General features: G+C 30.5%; 1 protein-coding gene across 2 annotated transcripts; it reads left to right on the top strand.

Moving 5' to 3' along the window:
• Positions 1 to 6,304: 6,304 nt before the first annotated feature.
• On the top strand, positions 6,305 to 19,297 carry LOC132736891 (mitogen-activated protein kinase 14-like; the record flags this gene model as incomplete). 2 transcript variants are annotated; one of them, XM_060724105.1, is given in 9 exon segments in its annotated part: positions 6,305 to 6,574; positions 8,387 to 8,537; positions 9,020 to 9,078; positions 10,257 to 10,368; positions 11,191 to 11,220; positions 11,728 to 11,775; positions 14,977 to 15,091; positions 15,469 to 15,540; positions 19,218 to 19,297. In XM_060724105.1, coding segments are annotated over 9 exon segments (792 nt in total), but the record flags the coding sequence as incomplete, so codon positions are not given.
• Between the last annotated feature and the right edge of the window lie 2,346 nt (positions 19,298 to 21,643).

Raw genomic sequence — 21,643 nt, forward strand, 5'->3', positions numbered from 1 at the left:
TTTAAATTTATTTTAAATTTTCATAATTGTAAATTAAAAAGCTTTTCCCCTTTTTTGAGATTTAATTAAATATTATCTAAATATATGTGAAGTTTTTTTTGCCCCTGCTGTAAAAAACCCGATTTGATATTGAAATTCAAATTTTAAACGCATTTTCTGAAAAAATGAAAATGTCATTTGGGTATTTTTGCTTTAATGGGTGATTTTTTTTTTCTCTCACAATATGTTATATTTTTGGGCTGATAAGCAACTTTTCATGAGAAAAATTAAATATTTGATAATATTAAATTTTTATCACTTTTATTATATATGCGCATTTTGTTTGTGTTATGATGCAATTAAAAGTGAAGTGTTAGTTTCAAAAAACAAAGTGTTTGTAATTACAATTTAATGAAAGAAAATGTTGTCTCCCTCATCCATTTGTTAAAAAAAAGTCAATTTTAAAACTTACTAAAAAGGCATAATTTTGACTAAAAAACAATAATCATTCACTATAAAAGATCATTACTTTAAATTTCCCAAAATTTCATTCACACTATATTGTTTGGGTTTTTTAACCTGAAGTAAAAGTTATTATATAAAAAATACCCGTTTTAATATATAACAATTGTCTTAATAGTGACCCTGTAAAAAAAACATGATAATTATTTTATGCTATATACTACACTTTTATTTAGATGTTAAATTTTAAATGTTTAAATTCCTCTGGCCCTTGATCTACTTATCCATCAATTTAAAAAATTTATAAACTTTTTGAGTGGCCCACCTAAAAAAAATTTTCCTGTGGTGATGGTCAAAACCCCCTTTTTTGGGGCCCCCACTGTTTTATGTAAAAATGTAAAGGAAAAGCAAATGGACCCAATTATGCAGAAGGAAAAAAATAATTTTTGTTGCTAAAAAAGGAAGTTAATAAACCCTGAGAAAGTAAAAAATAAAAAACATTTGAGGACATAATTTGCAAAGAAAAATATTTCTTTTTTTTCTTGATTTTTTTCAAATACATGTAGTTCAAAATTTAGAAAATGTTTTCCCCTGTAAAATTTCCCTGCTAAAGGGATTACTGAAATAAAAAAAATTTTTTTAAATTTATCATACATAATGTAAATATCGTTTCATATTGTAAAATTAAATTAATAAATTTTTACATACGTGTTAAAAAGTGTACAAATCTTGTAATAATGAAAAAACAAAAAAATTTGCTCCCACACCTTAAAAAGTTAAATTTGGCCTGATTTTTTTCCCAAAAACTTATCTTTAGTGTTTTGCATTTTTTATGGTTACTTCCCCAAAATTTTGTATTAAATTAAAAACATAAAGTGATTTTATTGCATAATAAAATGTTTTGGATCCTTAGAGAAAAATGCGGGTCATTTTTGAATGTTGCATTTTGTTTTTTAATGGCATATTTCTCTATTAAAATGTCATCTTTAAAAAAAAAATTAAATTAAAATGACACTGCTATAGGGACTTTACACTTGGATTTTTTTTTCAAAATTCAAAGAAATTGAAGGTATGATATCACTTATTTATGTGTCCCTTTTTTTGGGGTCCCTCTCTGAAAAATGTATAAAGTTCCAGGGTTTTTTATGACTTGATAATCCCAAATAATTTTGCAAAATTTAAAAATTTTTTTAAAAGTTTTGGCTAATCCCTGGGTTATATTTATCAAATTTAAGGTCTATTCTTATATTAAAATCAGAAACTTTTTAACACTATAATGTATTTTTTTCATACGGTTTTTTTGGAAATTTTTATTAAAAATTCAAACAATAATAAGGGCATCAGTTTTATATATAGTTTATCCCTTTAAAAGCATTTTTCATGATTAATTACAAAACAATTTTGAATTTCCTTATTGCTGCAGCACTTGAAAAATAAAAAATTGAACATGATCATCGTAAGTCTCTGTTTTTTTTATAATTTTGTTCTATTTCACCCATTAAAGCTGTCACCATGTACCTAAAAACATAGAAGAATATTTTAATAGTAAGTTTGGGAAACCAAAACAACTATTTCTCATATTAAAAGCTAAAAAAAACCCAAAAAGTATGTTTTTTATGGAATATATAAATATATTGAAAAAAAAATAGTTACAATAACCAATTAATTTTATAAAGTAATGAATCAAAAATTGCCCCTCTGAGATTCCTGTTGAAAAGTGAATCCTTCAATTTTAAATAGATCTGTGACTCATTCATTTTTTGAAGAATCCCACAGGCAATGCTACAACCAAAAATTTTGAGTATAGGTTTTAGCGTTTAGACAAGATTTAAAACTATTTATCCCTTAGTTTCCCCGTCTACGTACATGAAAAAAGTGACCCCTGGAAAAATTTTATAAAATTATGCAGTATCCCATATACATGTATTATATTTATATAGCTTTTTTTTTTTTTTTATTTTTTTTTCAAAAAAAAAAGGGGTTTTTTTTCCTCCCACTTTCACTGTTATGAAAAAAAATACATCAAAAATCCTAAGCCCTTAGATTTGGAAAAGATGTTTTTTTTTTAGTTTCCTGAAAATGATTCCCCAAGTGCCCATGGGTCAAAGTAATTTTTGATCCAGGGAAAGGGTTGTGTAAATTTTTTTTTTTAGTAGACAATGCACTACAAGTATTTAACCCTAGGCCCTTTAAACACACACAAGAGTTTTTTTCTATACCTGTTGAGTAAAAATAGTATGAAATAGTGCGGGATATTTTGGTTTGAGAAAAGGGTTTTTTTAATCTTAAGGGGATGCTAATCAAGTTTGCAAGTTCTATGTTTGCTTTTTTGGGGAAAAAATTTTTTGTGTGTTCCCTTTTAAAAAGTCATTGTAAATCAACCCTTAGATGGAAAAATTTATATAAATTTGTAGAGGGCCCCCCAAAAATATTCCAAGAAAATATTTTTAAGTCAAATTGATTCAGGAGACATTGTGAATTGTGGATACCAAACGTATCATGGCGCGCATGTTATTAAAAAAACCCTGCCCTCTGGCCCTATGTATCGGGTGTGCTCTTTAAAAGTACTTATTAAAACTATTGTTAACTATTATGTTATATACTAAGCAGAAGAGACAAATTAATTCATAAAATCTTAAAAAATTCATTTTTGGCGTAAAACCTTAGCAACCCAAAATAACCTTAAATACAAAAAAAAAATTAGAAAATTTGGCTAAATAGACCTAAACTTTTGTCTTGTTAAAGAAGTAGAGGACTAAAAAGTGAGTTATCCATTCATGTTAAAGGATAAAGTTAAATTGATAAAAAATTCTAAAAAAAAAACACTGCCCGTTTTAACATTCAACATTGGGGAGTAGCTAGCTTAAGTTAGGGCCCTTAATTAGGTTTCTCAAAAAAACAATAAAAATATCCTTCTGAGGTTAAAAATTTTGAAGAATAAAAAAAAATTTAAAATGTATGTACAAGTTGTATTTTATTGATTTTTTAAGAAGAAAAACTATAAACACTGCCACCCATTATGTCACAAGATTAATTTAAAACACTAATGAGGGGGGGGGGTTGGCTTCAAGAATATTTGTTATCATTTGATTAAAGTTAAATACCGAAAAGATACTCCCCTTTTTTTGGGATATCACATTTTCAGTGGGTATGTTTTTAAAAAAGTAGTTTCTGTTGTACGTTTTGCATGTTTGCAGATTGAAAGGGCCCTTGCCTTCTTATAGCTATTTTATGGTTTTTTTTTTGTCCAAAGAGAACTGTAAATGTATTATGAAAACTTTACTATTAGTAAGTGCTAAATGTTATGTTATAAAATTTCTATGCGCTAATGGAAGGAAGTTGTACCGAGGGGCCCGTACGGCTCCCCAAAAGTTCTAGCAGTAGTGAGTCACGGACTCCCCGGCACCTGTATTGGTAGCCGTCGGAACTTTTCAAAATTATATAGAAGTTAAAAATGCATATGTTATTTTGTGCCCTTTAAACACGTTTTTTAAATCAAATTTGCATTTGTCTAGTGTTTCATTTAAAAAAGTGCTCCGCAATTTTGAAAAAAAAAAAAAAAAAATGAATCCCGATAAGCTTGTTAATCTTTTAAAAGTTTAAGTGTCAAATTCATGTTTTCGCCCTTAATTTTCACTTATGATTTGTTAAAAGAAATTGAAAATTTAGCCTGGATCGAATAAATCTGACGGAGGGAATAAATAAAAAATAAAGAAAGTAATTAAAACGGTGAAAAAGGAAAAATAATTTAAAAATCAATTTCCTTTAAAGATGGACATGGACAAAATTTCCCATATCTAATTATCAGAGCCAACAATTTTTTTGGGTTTTTTTTTTGTTTGTTTTTGTTGTTTTTTTTTAATTTTAAAAAATTTAAATTTAAGAAAAAAAGGATTTTTATAAAAATTTTTTAAACTATTTCAAATTGAGTTATTTAACGCAACCAAGTAATTTTTTTCTGTAGCCCCCGTCGATTTCTCTAAAAATAACATTCTTGCTAAAATCCTCGTTTAAAATCATAATTAATATGCACTTTGGCCCCCCATATATTTTTGAAAAATGCCGTCGGTGCCAATAATGGGGTCCTGGTAGTCGTAAAGTGACTCACGTACGGCTAGAATTTTTGCTACCGTACGGGCCAATTTGAAAATTTTAATCCCCTTTAGTAAAAAAAGATAAGACAAAAGGTGATAAAATTTTTTTAAAATAAAAATTTTAAGTTTATACAGGAATTTTTACAAATTCAAAATTTGGGTCCCAAAATTCGAAGAATGGAACCAATATAATACGAAGGCTCAACTATAGCCAGACTGCTGGTGCTCATCTTTTAAAGCAAAATGGGGGGGAATTTTTTTGTCAAAAGATTTTGTATATGGAGTAAATTAGAGCTAATTTTGATTTTTATTTACCCTGTTGTGTTGTTCATATTGATGTTTAAGTTTAAAATTGACCAACATTGGAATAATGTCTTCTGTGTTGATGGATCAAAGGATTATTTATGAGACAATATTGGAAATGGAATAATGATGAGGGTTGGTGTGCCGATTTTTTCCTGCAAACATTTTTATCTTGTGCATAGACATTGAAATATTCATTTTTTTCAAATCGGCTTATGTTAAGTTTTTTGTATATTTACCGTATGATATATGATAAGTACATATGCTGGGATCATTGACAAATATGCATTTTATTTGGATTTTAGAGGCGTTTTAAGCTCATACCTCAGTGTCTGTGGTGGATTCAGCATTTGGCGTGTTTTACAATTTGTTAACCTATATTATTATAACGATTATATTTTGTTTAGACTATCCAACACAGTGCAAGTCCCTTGGTTTGTACTCAGTAAGTTTATAACAAGATTTCATCTTTTCTTTAGTCTGATTAACGATTCAATTTGACAGCGACATGAAGGCACATTGTTCATTATTTAATCCTTTAACTTATTTACAAAAATAAAATCTGACAAGTAGAAACTTACATACTTGCCGTTGGAAGGCAGACCTACTTGGCTGAGAAACTGGTAAGATTTGACACCTCAAACAGTTTTTGTTTTAGATTATACACGGTAAAACCAGTCTTATGTTGGCATACGGCCATTTAGTCGTGAAATGTAATACGAAAACATGACCAGTTCAATGTTGCGCAGCAACACAGAGTAAAGTTGGTTTAAGTTTTAATTTAAATTTTTTGTTTCGCCTTTCCTAACTTCCGGATTTTGTTCAAGACGAAGGACAAGATGTGGACTGGGTATTAATACTTTGTTTTTATACACCTCTTCGTTTAGTCAAAATACAACAGTCAACAGGCTCTCTTGACCAGCAAATATAGAATATACACAAAGAATAGTAATGAACAAAAAGTTTAGAAATATAGCTCTCATCTCTTATTTATAATAGTAGATATAGCCGAAAACTGTCAATTAAGTAATTTGAATTCTGAGCGCGCGTACAGCGCGAAGGATTCAATATTTTATTATTGTCAGTTTGCTAAAACATTAATATTGTACATTTCTAGCACAAAAATACATTTTTCTAATTTTTCGATAGATAACATGATATTTGATAGTAAAAGTAGTAATTTAAGTAAGATATAAGCCCCAAACTGACCAATAAGTAAAATATTGAATTCCCTTCGGCGCTGTACGCGCCTCATGAAATTCAATATTTTACTTATTGGACAGTTTTCGGCTTATATCTACTACTTATAAATAAGAAGGATGAGAGCTATATTTCTAGACTTTTTGTGTCTTTACTATTCTTTGTGGTATTATTCTATATTTGCTGTGTTTCAAGAGAGCCTGTTGGACTGGTGTGTATTTTGATAGAACGAGAGGGTGTTATAAAACAAAGTATTAATACCCAGTCCACATCTGTCCGTTCGTCTTGAACAAAATCCGGAAGTTTAAGGAAAGGCGAAACAAAAATTAAGTTAAAACTTAAACCAACTTTACTCTGTGTTGCTGCAACATTGAACTGTCATTGTGTTGTGCGTATACATTTCACGACTAAATGGCCGGTAGGCAACATTTAAAGGACGGGTTTTACCGTGTAGAACTAAACAAAACTGTTTGGGAGGTTCCAAATCGTTACCAGTTTCTCAGCCCAGTAGGGTCTGGCGCATACGGACAAGTATGGTAAGTCTACTTGTCAGATTTTTATTTTTTTGTAAAAATAAGTTAAAGATTAAATAATTGAACAAGGTGCCTTCATGTCGCATGTCAATTTGAATCGTTAATCAGCTAAAGGAAAGATGAAAATGCTTTGTTATAAACTTACTGAGTACAACCACAGGGACTTGGCACAGTGTTGGGATAGTCTAGAACAAAATATAATCTGTATAGATAATATAGGGTTAGACAAAGGGTAAAACACGCCAAATTGTCTGAATGCCACCACAGACACTAGGGGTATGGAGCTTAAAACGCCTCTAAAATCCAAATAAAATGCATATTTGTCAATGATCCCAGCATATGTACTTATCATATATCATAAATATAAAAAAAACTTAACATAAGCCGATTTGAAAAAAATGAATATTTCAATGTCTATGCACAAGATAAAAATGTTTGCAGGAAAAAACCAACCCTCATCATTATTCCATTTCCAATATTGTCTCATAAATACTCCTTTGATCCATCGACCCAGAAGACATTATTCCAATGTTGGTCAATTTTAAACTTAAACATCAATATGAACAACACAACAGGGTAAATAAAAATCAAAATTAGCTCTAATTTACTTCATATACAAAATCTTTTGACAAATTAAAATTGCCCCCCAGCTTTGTCGTATAAGATGAGCACCAGGCAGTCTGGCTATAGTTGGAGCCATTCGTATTATATTGGTTCCATTCTTCGAAGTTTGGAGCCAATTTTGAATTTGTAAAAATTTCCTGTATAAACTTATAATTTTACTTTAAAAACTTTATCTACCTTTTGCTCTTATCTTTTTTGTAGCTGAAGGGATTCAAATTTCAAATTGGCCCGTACGGCTAGCCAAAAGTTCTAGCCGTACGTGAGTCACATACGACTAGCCAGGACACACTGTATTGGCTAGCCGTACGGCACTTTTCAAAAATATATGGAAGGCGAAAGTGCATATGTTAATTATGACTTTAAGCGAGGATTTTAGTCAAGAATGTTTACTTTTTAGAGATTAATCGACGTGTTGGCTACAGTAAAAAATGTACTTTGGTTGCAGTTAAATAACATCAATTGAAATAGTTTACAAAATTTTGATAATAATCCTTTTTTGTTTCATTAAGTGTAATTTTTAAATTGAAAAAAAAACAACAACAAACAAACAAACAAAAACACCGAAAATAATTGTTGTTGGGCTCTGATAATTACGGTATAGAAGTTTGTCCATCGTCCATCATTAAGGAAAGTTTGCATTATTAAATTATTTTTCCTTTTCACCGTTTTAATTACTTTCTTTTTATTTATTTATTTATTCCCCTCCGATCAGTATTTATTCGATCCATGTGCTTAATTAACGTTTTAACAATTCATCTTTCATACAAATCATAAGCATGAAAATTAAGGACGTTATAACATGCAACTTTGACACTTAATCTTATTAAGATAGATTATACAACGCTTACTCGTATTCATTTTTTTTTTTTTTTTTTTGCAAAATTGCGGAGCATCTTTATTAAAGTGAACACACTAGGACAAATGCAGAGATTTGATTAAAATCGTCGTTTAAGGACACAAAATAACATATGCATTTTCAACTTCTATATAATTTTGAAAAGTTCCGTACGGCTAGCCAATACAGTGTGTCCGGGCTAGTCGTACGTGACTCACGTACTGCTAGAACTTTTGGCTAGCCGTACGGGCCCGTACGGCTAGCAACTTCCTTTCCATTAGCGCATAGAAATGTCATAACATAACATTCATGCTTTACTTACTAGATATGTAAATGTTTTCATAATACATTTACAGTTCTGCTGTGGACAAAAAGACAAACCATAAAGTAGCTATAAAGAAGTTGTCAAGGCCCTTTCAATCTGCAATACATGCAAAACGTACATACAGAGAACTACGTATGTTAAAACATATGCAGCATGAAAATGTGAGTATCCAGCATGAAAATGTGAGTATCTTTTCGGTACTTTATAATCATTAATCATTAATGAGTAACTGAATATATTCTGTGAAGCCAACCCCCCCTCCTCATTAGTGTTTTAATTAAGTCAGTGTGACATAATGGGGTGGCAGTGTTTATAGTTTTTTCTTCTTATATAAAATTCAATAAATACAACTTGTACATACATTTTAAGAATTTCTTCTTTATTCTGTCATATATTTTGAACCTCATGAAGGATATTTGTTATCTGTTTGATTTGCAGAAACCTAATTTGAAGTGCCTAACTTAAGGTCTAGCTATCTGCCCAATGTTGAATGTTACAACTGGCAGTGTTGTTTCTGCTTAGAATCTTTTGATCAACTTAACTTTATCCCATTAACATGGAGATGGATAACTCACATTTTAGGTCCTCTACTTCTTAATCAAGACAAAAGTTTAAGGTCTATGTTCAGCCAGTAATTTTCTATATTTTTTTTTTTGTATTCAAGGTTATTGGATTGCTAGATGTTTTCACGCCAACTGAGACTTTTGAAGATTTTGATGAAGTGTAAGTTAGTCTCTTCTGCTTAGTATGATATACATAATAGTTAAACAAGTAGTTTAATAATGTACTTGTAAAGAGCACACCTGAGTACATAGTGTCCAGAGGTCAGGTTTTGTAATAACATGCTGTCTGCCATGATACGTTTGTTGTTATCCACAATTCACAATGTCTCCTGAATCAATTTTGACTTAATAATATTTTCATTGGAATATTTTTGGGTGGCCCTCTACAAATGTTATATCAATGATTTCCATCTAAGGTTGATTGTTACAATGACTTGTATAAGGAACACACATTAAAATTCTTCTCCAAAACTGCAATACATAGAACTTGCAAACTTTGCATGTAGCATCACCTTCAAGAGTTAAATAAACCTTGTCTCAATAGCCAAAATTGATCCCGCACTAGGTTTCAGTCACTATTTTTACTCAGACAGGTATAGAAAAAAATCTGCTTGTGTGTGCTTAAGGCCTAGGGTGTAAATACTTGGTATGTGGCATTGTCTACTAAAATAATAAATTACACGAACCTTTTGCCCTTGGATCAAAAATGACTTTGACCCATGGGCACTTGAGTTAATCAGTTATTCAGGAAACTAAAATAAAACATCTTTTGCTCAGAATCAACAAGGCTTAGGATTTTTGCATGTATCTTATTTTCATCAACAGTGAGAAGTGGGGAGGAAAAAAAACACCTTTTTTTTTTTTTGAAAAAGAAATAAAAAAGAAATAAAAGCTTGATATAAATCATAATACATGTATATAGGATACTGCATAATTTTATAGAATTTTCCTACGGGTCACTTGGTTTTCATGTACGTAGACTGGAAACTAATGGAAAAATAAATTTAAATCTTGTCTGAAACTGCTCAACCTATAGCTCAGATATTTGGTATGTAGCATTGCCTGTAGGATTCTTCTAAACATGAATGAGTCACAGATCTATTTTCAAATTGAAGGATTGCGACTTGTTCGAACAGTGAATCTCAGATGGGCAATTTTGAGTCATCATTACTTTATAAAATTGAGATTTGTGTGTATTTGTGAACTATTTTTATTCATATATATGTTATATATGTCCATAGAAAAACATACTATTTTGGTTCTTTATTAGCTTGAATATGAGAAATAGTGTTGTGTGTTCCTAAACTTACTATTAAAATATTGCTTCTATGTTTTCAGGTACATGGTGACAGCTTTAATGGGTGCAGATATGAACAATATTATAAAAACACAGAGACTTAGCGATGATCATGTTCAATTTCTTATTTATCAAGTGCTGCGAGCAATGAAGGTAAATTCAATATTGTTTTGTACAGTTAATCTATGAAAAATGCTTTAAGTGTATAAAGCTATATATAAAACTGATGCCTGTGATTATTGTTTGAATTTTGAATAAGAATTATTCCAAAAAACCTGTATGAAAAAAATACATTAGTAGTTGTTATAAAAGTTGCTGAGTTGATATATGAGAGAATAGAGCCTTAATTAGATAAATATAACTCGAGGCATTAGCCAGAAACTTGTAAAAAAATTTTGAAATTATGCAAATTGATTTGGCATTGATCAAGTTCATAAGAAAACCCTGGAACTTTATACATTTTTCAGAGAGGCACCAGAAATAAGGCACACATAAATAAGGTGATATCATACCTTCAATTGCTATGTGAATGTTATGAGAAAAAAATCCAAGTGTAAAGTCCATATAGCAGTGTCATTTTAATTAATTTTGTTTTTAAATGATGACATTTGAATAGAGAAATATGCCATAAAGAACAAAATGCAACATTCAAACATGACCCGCATTTTTCTCTAAGGATCCAAAGCATGTGTTATTATGCAATAAAATCACTGTTGATGTTCTATATTTAGATACAAAATGTAGGTGAAGTAACCATAAAAAATGCAACACACTAAAGATAAGTTTGGAAACAAATCAGGCCCAATTAAGCTTGTTATGAGGTGTGGCAGCATTTATTTGTTGATGTCATTATTACAAGATTTGTACACTGATTTAACACGTCATCATAAAATATTATTAATTCAATTCTTACAATATGAAACGATGATTTACATTATGTATGATAAGTTAACAAAAGTTTTTTTTTTATTTCAGTATATCCATTCAGCAGGAATTATACACAGGGTAAGCATTTACTAAATTTTGAACTTACATGTATAGAAAAGAAGTCAAGAAAACAAGATTGAAGATATTTTACTTTGCAAATTATGCTCCTCAACATGTTTTGATATTTCTTACTTTCTCAGGGTTTATTCAACTCTGCCTTATAGCAACAATAATTATTTTCTTCCTTCTGCATAATTGGATCCAGTTTGCTCTCTTCACATTTGTTACATAAAACAGTGGTTGACCAAAAGATGGATTTTGACCATGCACCACAGGAATTATTTTTAGGTGGTCCACTCAAGAAGTTGTATAAATTGTTTCAGTCTGATGGATAAGTAGATCAAGGGCCAGAGGAATTTTAACATTTTGAAACTTGAGACATCTATAATAAAAGCGTAGTATATAGCAGTAAAATAATGTGAAAAGCATCAAATCATGGTTGGTTTTACAGGTCTGACTATTAGAGACAATTGTTATCATATTAAAGCGGCTATTTGTTATGATATAAGTAACTTTTACTTTCAGGATTTAAAACCAAGCAATATAGCTGTGAATGAAGATTGTGAATTAAAGGTAATGATCTTGCTTATAGTGACATAGATTAGTTGTTTTCAGTCAAAATATATGTCCTTGTAAGTAAGTTAATATTGACTTTTTTTACACAAATGGTATGAGGCAGACAACATTTACTTACATTATAATTGGTAATTACACAACATCTTTGTTGTTTTTTATGAAACTAACACTGTCACTTGTTAATTGCATCAGGTAACACAATCAAAATGCTGCATATATGTTGAATAAAAGTGATAAAATTGAATATTATCAAATATTTAATTTTACTCATGAAATAAGTTGCTATATCAGCCAAATATATAACATATTTGTGAGAGAAAAAAACAAATCACCCCATTAAAGCAAAAAGGTACCAAGTGACATTTTCATGTTTTCGAGAAAATCGCGTTTAAAGATTTGAAGTTCAATATCAAATCAGGTTTTTACAGCATGGCAAAGAAACTTCACATATATTTAGATAATATTTGAATGTACATGCTCAAAAAGTTGGAAAGCTTATATATTACTAATTAGTGATAATTAATCAATTAAACGCAATGGTTCCTTTTTGCACTAATAAATATTTTGACCGACAAATGCAAGAAGGTACCGTATGTTCGCTTGACCCCTTTTTGCATTGTATGATTTTTAACATTTGCTGTCGAATATATCAAAAAAAGGTACCATATGGCAGTTGGCACCTTTTTGTCCCAACAATATTAACAAAAAGCATCATTTAGTTACAGTTTTACTCTACAATAATGCAAATAAAAATATGTAATTCTTGTGTTTTCAGTAAATGTCTGATATAACTATCACATTGCATGTTTTGAAAGTCTTCCTCTGTGATCAATCTCAATGCCTATGTCAAAATCTCTTACATTGTTAGTCAAAATCAGAATCATTCTCATCCGATTCCATCGTGACATAACCCTTTTCATTCCTGTATGTTTGTTAAGTGGCATTATAATTATGGAACTCTTTTGGGATAATTTTCTTTGCCCACAAAGTAACCAAGTCATTTTTCTTTTGAATAGAAACTGGCGGTTTTGGTATCATCACTTCATATCTTGTTCACCATTTGTCCACTGATACTTTCTTTCTGTCTAGATTCTGTATTTTGAACTTTTATTTCCATAAAATCTTCTGCATTGAGCTGTTGTTTACAAAAACTGACTTTGGGCTTCCTTTGGTACCTGCATCCATTTCACCTGTCACCAGTTTACTCTTTGTCTGTCAATGGATGTTTTGAGTCTCAGACACTGTTTTTTAAAAGAGTATTTGAAATCAAAAACATGGTTATATAATTTCATTGCACAACCATGTTTGGCTGTGTTTTTCTGGCCAGTGATATAAGAGAACACAACTAAATGATACATAATTATACAGGAATTGTTTTCTTTGCCCCTTCAAGAGTCAAGTTGTCACTCCGTCTGTGTGTGACCCGATACAAGAAATTTGTGATGATCAGTCTTAAATTTGGAACTTGTGATAATATAAAAGAAGAGACACAGCTACGAATTAATTTCTGCTTTGTCCCCCGTATGAATCTGAAAAATAATGACTTATTTGACATTACCACTCTGGCAAGTAAAAGGGGCTTTTATTAAGCAGGAAGCTATTTCACATGCCTCTCTTTGCAGTTTGTTTTATCCCATACATGACATACAACATTTTTGTCTCATAAGGAATATACTGTCAAGTTGTGTACTTGAATAGTAAAGCTCACTCACTAAAGAGCAAGGGGTTGTTACAACGGCCTTGAGATCAAAACATGCAACAAAAACGCATGTGTCACCTTTTGCTCCTTACTTTATTTTTAAACTTTACTTCTTGTGAATTTTCTTTCGGTTTTTGATGTTCAATATATTGATCCTTGATCGTGCCATCTAGTGTACCTATGCCTTCCTATATGTATGTTGCTTAACAGGTTTCATTTCCTTCGTTTCACATTCAATAGTTTACAGATTCCACATCTTTTTTAATTTTTAAGTCATAGTCATAAGATAGGTATTCAGTTATTTTCAGTTGTTTTTTTTCTTGTATAATGAGATTTCATTTTAGGAAATTACTCTTTATGCTGTTTCACCATTTTAACTTTATCATAATCTAGTTTATTTGCAGATGTACGCTTCCCTGTCAAGCTTCTCCTTCCATATAACCCATGTATCTTGTTGACACGAGTATAGTCAATTACTTTTCTTTTAACGTCCACGTTTTTGTGAAGAAGTCATTTATACAATATCATTATCTTCACACTGTTATCATTCCTCAATTTAAAACAGAAACAATTATCTGGGATATATTGTTATATTTGATGTCCTTATCAACATCTAAATTGTGTATTCATTAAAAAGCTAAAAGGTACCAAGCAAACAATTTAATATATAAAATAATCTTAAGGGACGTAAATTCTTTGTGTGCAGAAAGGGACCATGTGACACATGGTTCCTTTTTGCATTAAAATAAGTGCTCAAAACTTATATAGTCATTCAATGCAAAAAGGTACTATGTGACACTTGGTACCTTTTTGCTCAAACTGGTATACATATGGTACCTTTTTGCATTACTAAACTGGAAAATATTGACATTGTACCTTTTTACATAGTCCGTAAATAAACATGATACTACAGAGATATTTCTACAGATTAAAGATAACATTAAAACATAATGGAAAATGTTAAAAAGTCATTTTTGGCCAAAATGTCGCTTGGTACCTTTTTGCTTTAATGGGGCGAAATATGAAAAATAAATATGAAAGCGGGGAACTTGTATTTATTTTGGGACTACTTCCTCTGAAGTGTCTCTGTTGCCATCAATGGCGTGAGCTATTCATTTCATCATCAGAAATTATCTGCTTATGGTTTTCAATATGGTTAAAGATGGCTGTGATAAATTGTGTATTGAATTCAAACCGCATAACATGGGTGACACCATATATCAACCAATGTGTTACCGCATGCTGTACAATTGCAACTGCGTAGCAAATACGTGTATTTGTAAAGAATTTTTTTCCTCAAAGGTACAATTAGATGTTGTTTTTTTGTTTTCGAGAAATATGGAATATATTTCACTCGCTGATTTGACTCATGAAAATAAATGAAATCTCATCATATTTCGTGAAAACATTTTCCATATTTCACTCAAACGAACAAATATCCTCATTGTCTTAAATATATATTATTAAGAATATGCAAATATGACATGTTTGTTGGACAGATATTGGATTTTGGGCTGGCACGTCACACAGACGATCAGATGACAGGGTATGTGGCTACACGTTGGTATCGAGCACCAGAAATTATGCTCAATTGGATGCATTATAATCAAACAGGTATCTTCTAGTTCATCTTATTTAATGATATAGTCTGTCTGGCTGTTCAGACTAATCACAATTATTTCATTGAAGTTTTTTAGTAAGGCATTGTTCTACCACAGAACCTAATATTTTTATATATTTATAGTTTATGGCATGTAGTAAAGTTCACCTGAATTGGGAAAGTTCTTGTAAAATGCAATCATTTTGAATATGTCACGAGAAAGTTATGGAGAATAATCAGAATTGTTATATAACACAGAGATACTGCAATATTAAATTGTTTTGTTAATGTAAACAGATGGATATACACATGGACGTAGAATTTTTATCTAACACATTTATGTCTGTAAATGACACTAGGGAGAAATGGACATATGTATTGTATATTTTAGTTGATGTATGGTCAGTGGGTTGTATAATGGCAGAGATGTTGACTGGTAGACCATTGTTTCCTGGCACAGATCGTATCCTATTATACACACTATATTTTAACTTATATAGTCATACACGCATTGATATATATGCATATGATTTTAGAATTTCATGAAATGTCACAAGGTTTTAACATACGGATCAGTTTGAAAATCAAATATTTAAAATTTAGTACAGTATAAAGATTACCTGTGAAGAATTTAGATAATTAGTTTTTAGTCCCCTACCGGTTTAACCGGAGGGGACTTTAGGTTTACCGTCCGTCTGTCTGTCCGTCAGTCTGTCCGTCCACAAAACTGGATCCCGTGATAACGCAAAAAGTACTAAAAATATTTTTATGAAACTTGATATATGGATAGATGGCAGTATGGAGATTATGCACATCTTTTTCTTTTCTTCCTATGTTGAAAATTCTGGTTGCTATGGCAACAAATAGCCTGAATTTCAAGATTTCTGATTTAAATTTTTCAGCTTTTTCACTATAAGTTCTTTATTTCTTAAGGTGTTTACTTCAAACTTTAAATATACAGTAGTTTCTGGTCATCAACCACATCATATGTGACAAGGTTTACAACTCTGGCACAAAAATTATCAGTATTACCTCCCTTGAACTTAGAATTTTTATGAAAAAAAGTTGTCTTTTTTAAATAACTTCTTTATTTCCTAATGTATCTACTTCAAACTTCATATATATGTTTCTTATTATCACTCAACATTTTTGAGAAGGTTAAATACTCTAGCAAGACTATTTCCAGAATTATGTCCGCGTTGTACTTAGATTTTTTTTCGAGAAATTGGTATTTTTTACTCCAACTTCTTCATTCCTTATAGGATTTACTTTAAAATCCCACATGGTAATAATATGACAAGGTTGTATAAACATAATTTCCTTACAAGGCAGGGAAACTTAACACATTACTGTGATATAGACAAACTTAGAACTCAAAAGATTTAAGTTCATTCATGTCATTCATTCACTGGTAAAATTGAATGGCCAATGGCCCATCAGAATGTTGCTGGGGTTCTAACCGGTAGGGGACTTATGGATTGCTTGCAATACTATGATAATTGCATTTAGTAATTTAATGAAGAAATAGAAGATTTGAATAATACACACGTAGATTTAGAATGCATCGTGATTCATTTTTTTTTAGAAAAAAAAACTTCCAATACTTGTTATACTTCCTCTATTGGCTTTTGGTTTCCTCATTATTTTGGACTTTATTGTGTGATGTATTCAAAACAAGTTGTACTGCATATCTTTATAATGTAAATAAGTACTTAAAAGTAGCTTATACAGGGAAGAAATAGATTAATTGGTATTTGAACAATTTCCTTAATGCTGTGAAGACATAGATCAGTTAACTAGGATACTATCACTGGTGGGCACACCATCTGACAATCTCTTAGACAAGATCAGTAGTACTGAGGTAAATCTTGTAGTACAATACATGTCTGTCACATCTCCTTACCACACAATAATATATCTCACATCAACCACAACTAGATCTAACTCAGCTCCTTGTGTACTAAATTAATACTTCCAAAGTGCTTAATTAATATCAATTTTACTGTTTATTGTTCTAGCTCCACCTAAACAAATGTTTTAATTTCGAGTCTATGGCATGATGTAGTAATTTTTGTAGCAGATGTTTTAGTCCACAAGTTACAATCATGTGCAAAGAGTAGTGAATAAGTATAAGATCTTGTAACAAGTACTGAATAAGTTAAAGTATAAGATTATTTTTACGTTCACAATTAAAGCTAGAAGTAAAGATTGTAGTTTCTGGAATGAACTCATCTACTGAATTTTGTGAACCTTTTTTTCACTATTTTTTGTTCAGGGGGTATTATTAGGTAGCTTCTTACTTCTGTTGCCTTTGAACTAGTGTCCTAGAAAATTAAAACTGTCTGTAGTTTTCTAAACTTTTGATAGAGTGCCATTTCTGATTTTAGTGGCTATAGAAATACTTTCTGACTTATCTATAATTTATTATCTGCATGTGTAGATGTTAGTAGAAGATTTAAGATAGAAATAAAGTTTATTTGAATTTTTTGTTCTGATCGTTTAGGGTGTTTGAAAGAGAGGACATAACTTTGTAATATTGATATACGGCGACTCCCCTCAAAGCAAAGATATTTCAGTGTTTATTAGTGAGCTTTCTTTATCATTATCTAATATCTACAGTATGATCCGTGTAAAACAGTATTAGTAAGGTTTTATTTTCTACATCATTTGAAATATTTCTATTAAATTTAAAATAGAACATTGTATCAATAATGAAGTGTTATTGTATAGATAACCTGCATCTTGTATATCTCATAAATGTATATTCACACCCAATATATAATAACTTAGTAGGTCTCTATCCGTTTTAATATTTGATAACCTTCAATAAGCTTGCATATTACATTACTGACTAATGTCAAAGTTACTTCAAGTCCATCCCTTACTGATTTACCTCCCCTTATTTGTAACATAACAAACAGATAGCATTGTGCTTCATTGATATAGTCTTGTAAATTAATTATGAAAATATTGATTTTATTTTGATCATGCTTCTTAATTTATCAAGGTAATGTCTTGTAAGAAAACTTTCATTTGTCAATTTTTTGCCAACATTATTGACAAATTTAATGAAATATTAGGAATCAAAATTGACCATTTTACCATATGCTTATTCCCTTGACAAAGTGATAAACATTAAAAACTGAAAAAGAAATATGTGTCATGATTCATAAGAAAGGTGACAACCATTAAAAAAATGGCCGACTTTTTAAAAATTGCATGTAGCATGACTGTTACACTGTTTTTGATCTCGTATTTGACTATACATATGTTTAGGATCAGTATGTCACAAATGTTTATCACTGAAAAGTACCTTCACATACAAATATAATTTTTTTTTGTAATAAATATTTGAGCACTAATGATCAAATTAAACATAATCACACAGAATTAAATCAATCAAAACACAAAATTAGAGAGAAATTCAAAATAACTTTAAATAAGTATGGACTGAACAGCAAACAGTGCAGACAGTGATGAGACAACATGAATGTTAGTCTTGGTCTGCTCTGGTTGTATGTGTAGAATCTCGCTGGCTAATGGTTTCAGAAATTATTTGTGTTTTCTCTGCTAAGCTATTAAATGTTGTTCTAGAGATCGTAAATGAACTATGTGTTGTTGCTGCTGTGGTACAGCACAAGAAACAACAAAAATCACTGACAACACTGAGGTTGTTGAAAAGACACTTGAGAAATAAAGTAAATGTCAACATATGTAGCTCTGACTATGGCATGGTCAGACTAAAAAAGAGGTAATTACCCAAGATAAGATAAAAAGAGGATATTGAATGAGTGTAAGTTCAATACTGAATTTATTGCACGAGTTGAATACAGTTATATTATGTGAGCCTCTGGCAAGCGTAATATTATTTTATTCAACAAGTTCAATAAATTTAGAATTTAACTTATTCTATTTATCACATACCAAAAATAAAGACTGTTTAAAGTGAAAAAAGAGTCATTTTTCATTGACGGGCCTATAGTATAACCCTAACATTTAGCGCGTCTTTACACTATGTTTGTATATCGCTAATGATGTCACGTCAAAATATATTGACGGCCGTGCAATACCATTTTTAGGGAGTCGCAAAATCGGCACAGGTGTGTGATTAAAGATTGTTTGTACCTTAACTTGTAACAGATATTGATCAGCTTACGAAAATTTTGTCCTTAGTTGGTTCACCATGTGAGAAACTACTAGCTAAGATCAGTAGTGAAGAGGTACCGTATAATACTTACACTGCACTTTTATATTCTCTATTCCTATGTATTTATATCTAAGGGCTGTCATTGATGGATAATTTTGTATGGATTTATCGATAGCCAAATATCAACGAAATATCAGTCTTTGAATGAAAATAGATAGCGCAGTGGAAATTATTTGAATGGAAATCATTTGAATATATGATATAAAATCTCATCATGGTGTAACGGATGCTTGTATAAGTCATCACATTACTACATACTAAAAGACATTCAGGGTTCAAGCTAGTCGAGATAGAGTGGGAGAAGTGACCTCTGTTCAGACTAAATAGAGAGATATTTGCAGAAGGCAGGGAATAGGGAGTTTTAAATTGTATTGATATTCTCAGTTGTAAATCAATATTAAATTGAATGTTGGGATTAGTGATGTTCCGATTGTCGCAAGTCGCCGATGATTAGTTACTGTTATGTAAAGCGACAATAATCGATTCACAAAAATTTGTTCTGTGACGTCGTCGAAGATGTTTAAAGTATCAAAGAGAATTAATTCTGACGGTAATTTTCTTTTAGGAACACCTCGCTGATCACAAAAAATCATCTCAGAGACAATTTGGAGTTGAACAGGATCAATAAGTGATGTAAACAATAGAAATATAATGTGATGTGAATGTTATTATTTGACATCCATTGAAAAATAAAATCTATTTCGTAAAATTATGACTATATAAGGTTAAAACTGTGTTTAAAATTGCTGAAGTTCATGTTACTGAATATAGTTGTAGTCCAAGTGCCTTGGGAAGAAATGTTACTTTCCTATTTCTTTTTAACGCGACTTTATTCGAAAAGTTATCGATTATGTCCTATCCGACTGAACCGATGATCGATTGGGACAAATTTCATCCGATTTCCATCACTGGATGGGATAGCGGTGATATTTTAATATTGTGATATTAAATGACAGCCCTACTAAACCCTTAAATACTGTCCTGTTTTAAAACTTTATATACCGGTACTAGTCTTCATCCCCTAGCAAGACTAACAGGAAGGCTCCCAGAAGACATGAATATAGTCTGTTGTTTTAAAATTATGCATGCTAATTATAATATTTATATAACATTTTGTTCTTTATGTTTATTATAGAAGATATAACATGGATAACTGTGAATAAGTTCCGTTTAAGGAGAAGCTACTTGCAATCAAAGCTTAACACAAGCTAGAATGTAGAAAAAAGGAAACAAATCATGTATATATACAATTGTCTGTATAAATGTCATTAATTCCTTTAAGTTTTTGTCTTTTTAGACAGTGTTATTACTGGGCTACAAACAATGATCTAATGACATGCTATTGTAATATTTTAGTGGACTGTTCTATTCCTTTTCCATGATTTAATTTAAACCTTTAAAAGGGGCTTGTCCAAACTTTTACTTGAAAAAAAACCCCCTCAATTTTTTTGGAGGGAAATTTTAAAAAACTTCTGATTTTTCAACTTGCAGCCATTAAACGGGCAAACAAATGTGCCCCGCCCAAACTTTTGGGCTGCCCAAAGATTTAATGGGTTTAATTCCCCTTTTCTCTAGGGAAGCCTTTAAAAACTAGACCCCCAAACCCTCTTTTTTTCCCCTTTTCACAATCAGTAGGGCCCAAATTTTTTGGGGTAAAGAAATATTTAAAATTTTTATATTTATATGCCCTTTTTTTTTAATTTTACTGGGATTTTAAAAAATGGTTTTTAAAGTGGGTCGTCAGAATGGGCCCTTTTTTTAATTTAAATACTTCCCAAATATTATAAAAACGAAAGAAATGTACATTTGAATTTTAAACAAAAATAAATTGTACACAAACTATTTAACTTTCTATATATCCCCGGAATTTTAAATTTGGGGTTATTAAACCCCCCAAAAAATTAAAAAAAACATCCATATTTTTAATTTGTTTTTAGGGTTTTTTTCCATTTGATCCCCTTTAAAAATATCAAGGGATAAATTTTTTCGGTTAAAACAATTTTCCAATTTCCCTTTTAAAAAAAATTTTTTTTGGCCCTTTAAACCCCCGATTTTCCAAATTAAAAATATCTTTTATAAAGGGAAAGATTATGGACATAATGCCAAAGGGGAAACAATTTTTCCCCGTGTGCAAAAACTTATATTTTCTTTAGGGAAATTTAAATAAAGTTTCCCCTTTAAATATTTTACAAAATTTATTTAAATTTAAATGGGAAATTTTCAAAAGGGAAAAAATTGGGTTTTATTAAAAAGTTAAAAAGTTATTAGATCAGTAAAGGTTTTCCAGATTTTAATCATGAGAAAATAAAACATTTTTTAAAATATTTTAAAATTTTTTATTTGACCCAAATTTTTAAAA

Source organism: Ruditapes philippinarum, unplaced genomic scaffold (genome assembly GCF_026571515.1).
Source record: "Ruditapes philippinarum isolate M1 unplaced genomic scaffold, ASM2657151v2 ctg11404_1_1_1_1, whole genome shotgun sequence".
Classification (NCBI taxonomy): domain Eukaryota; kingdom Metazoa; phylum Mollusca; class Bivalvia; order Venerida; family Veneridae; genus Ruditapes; species Ruditapes philippinarum.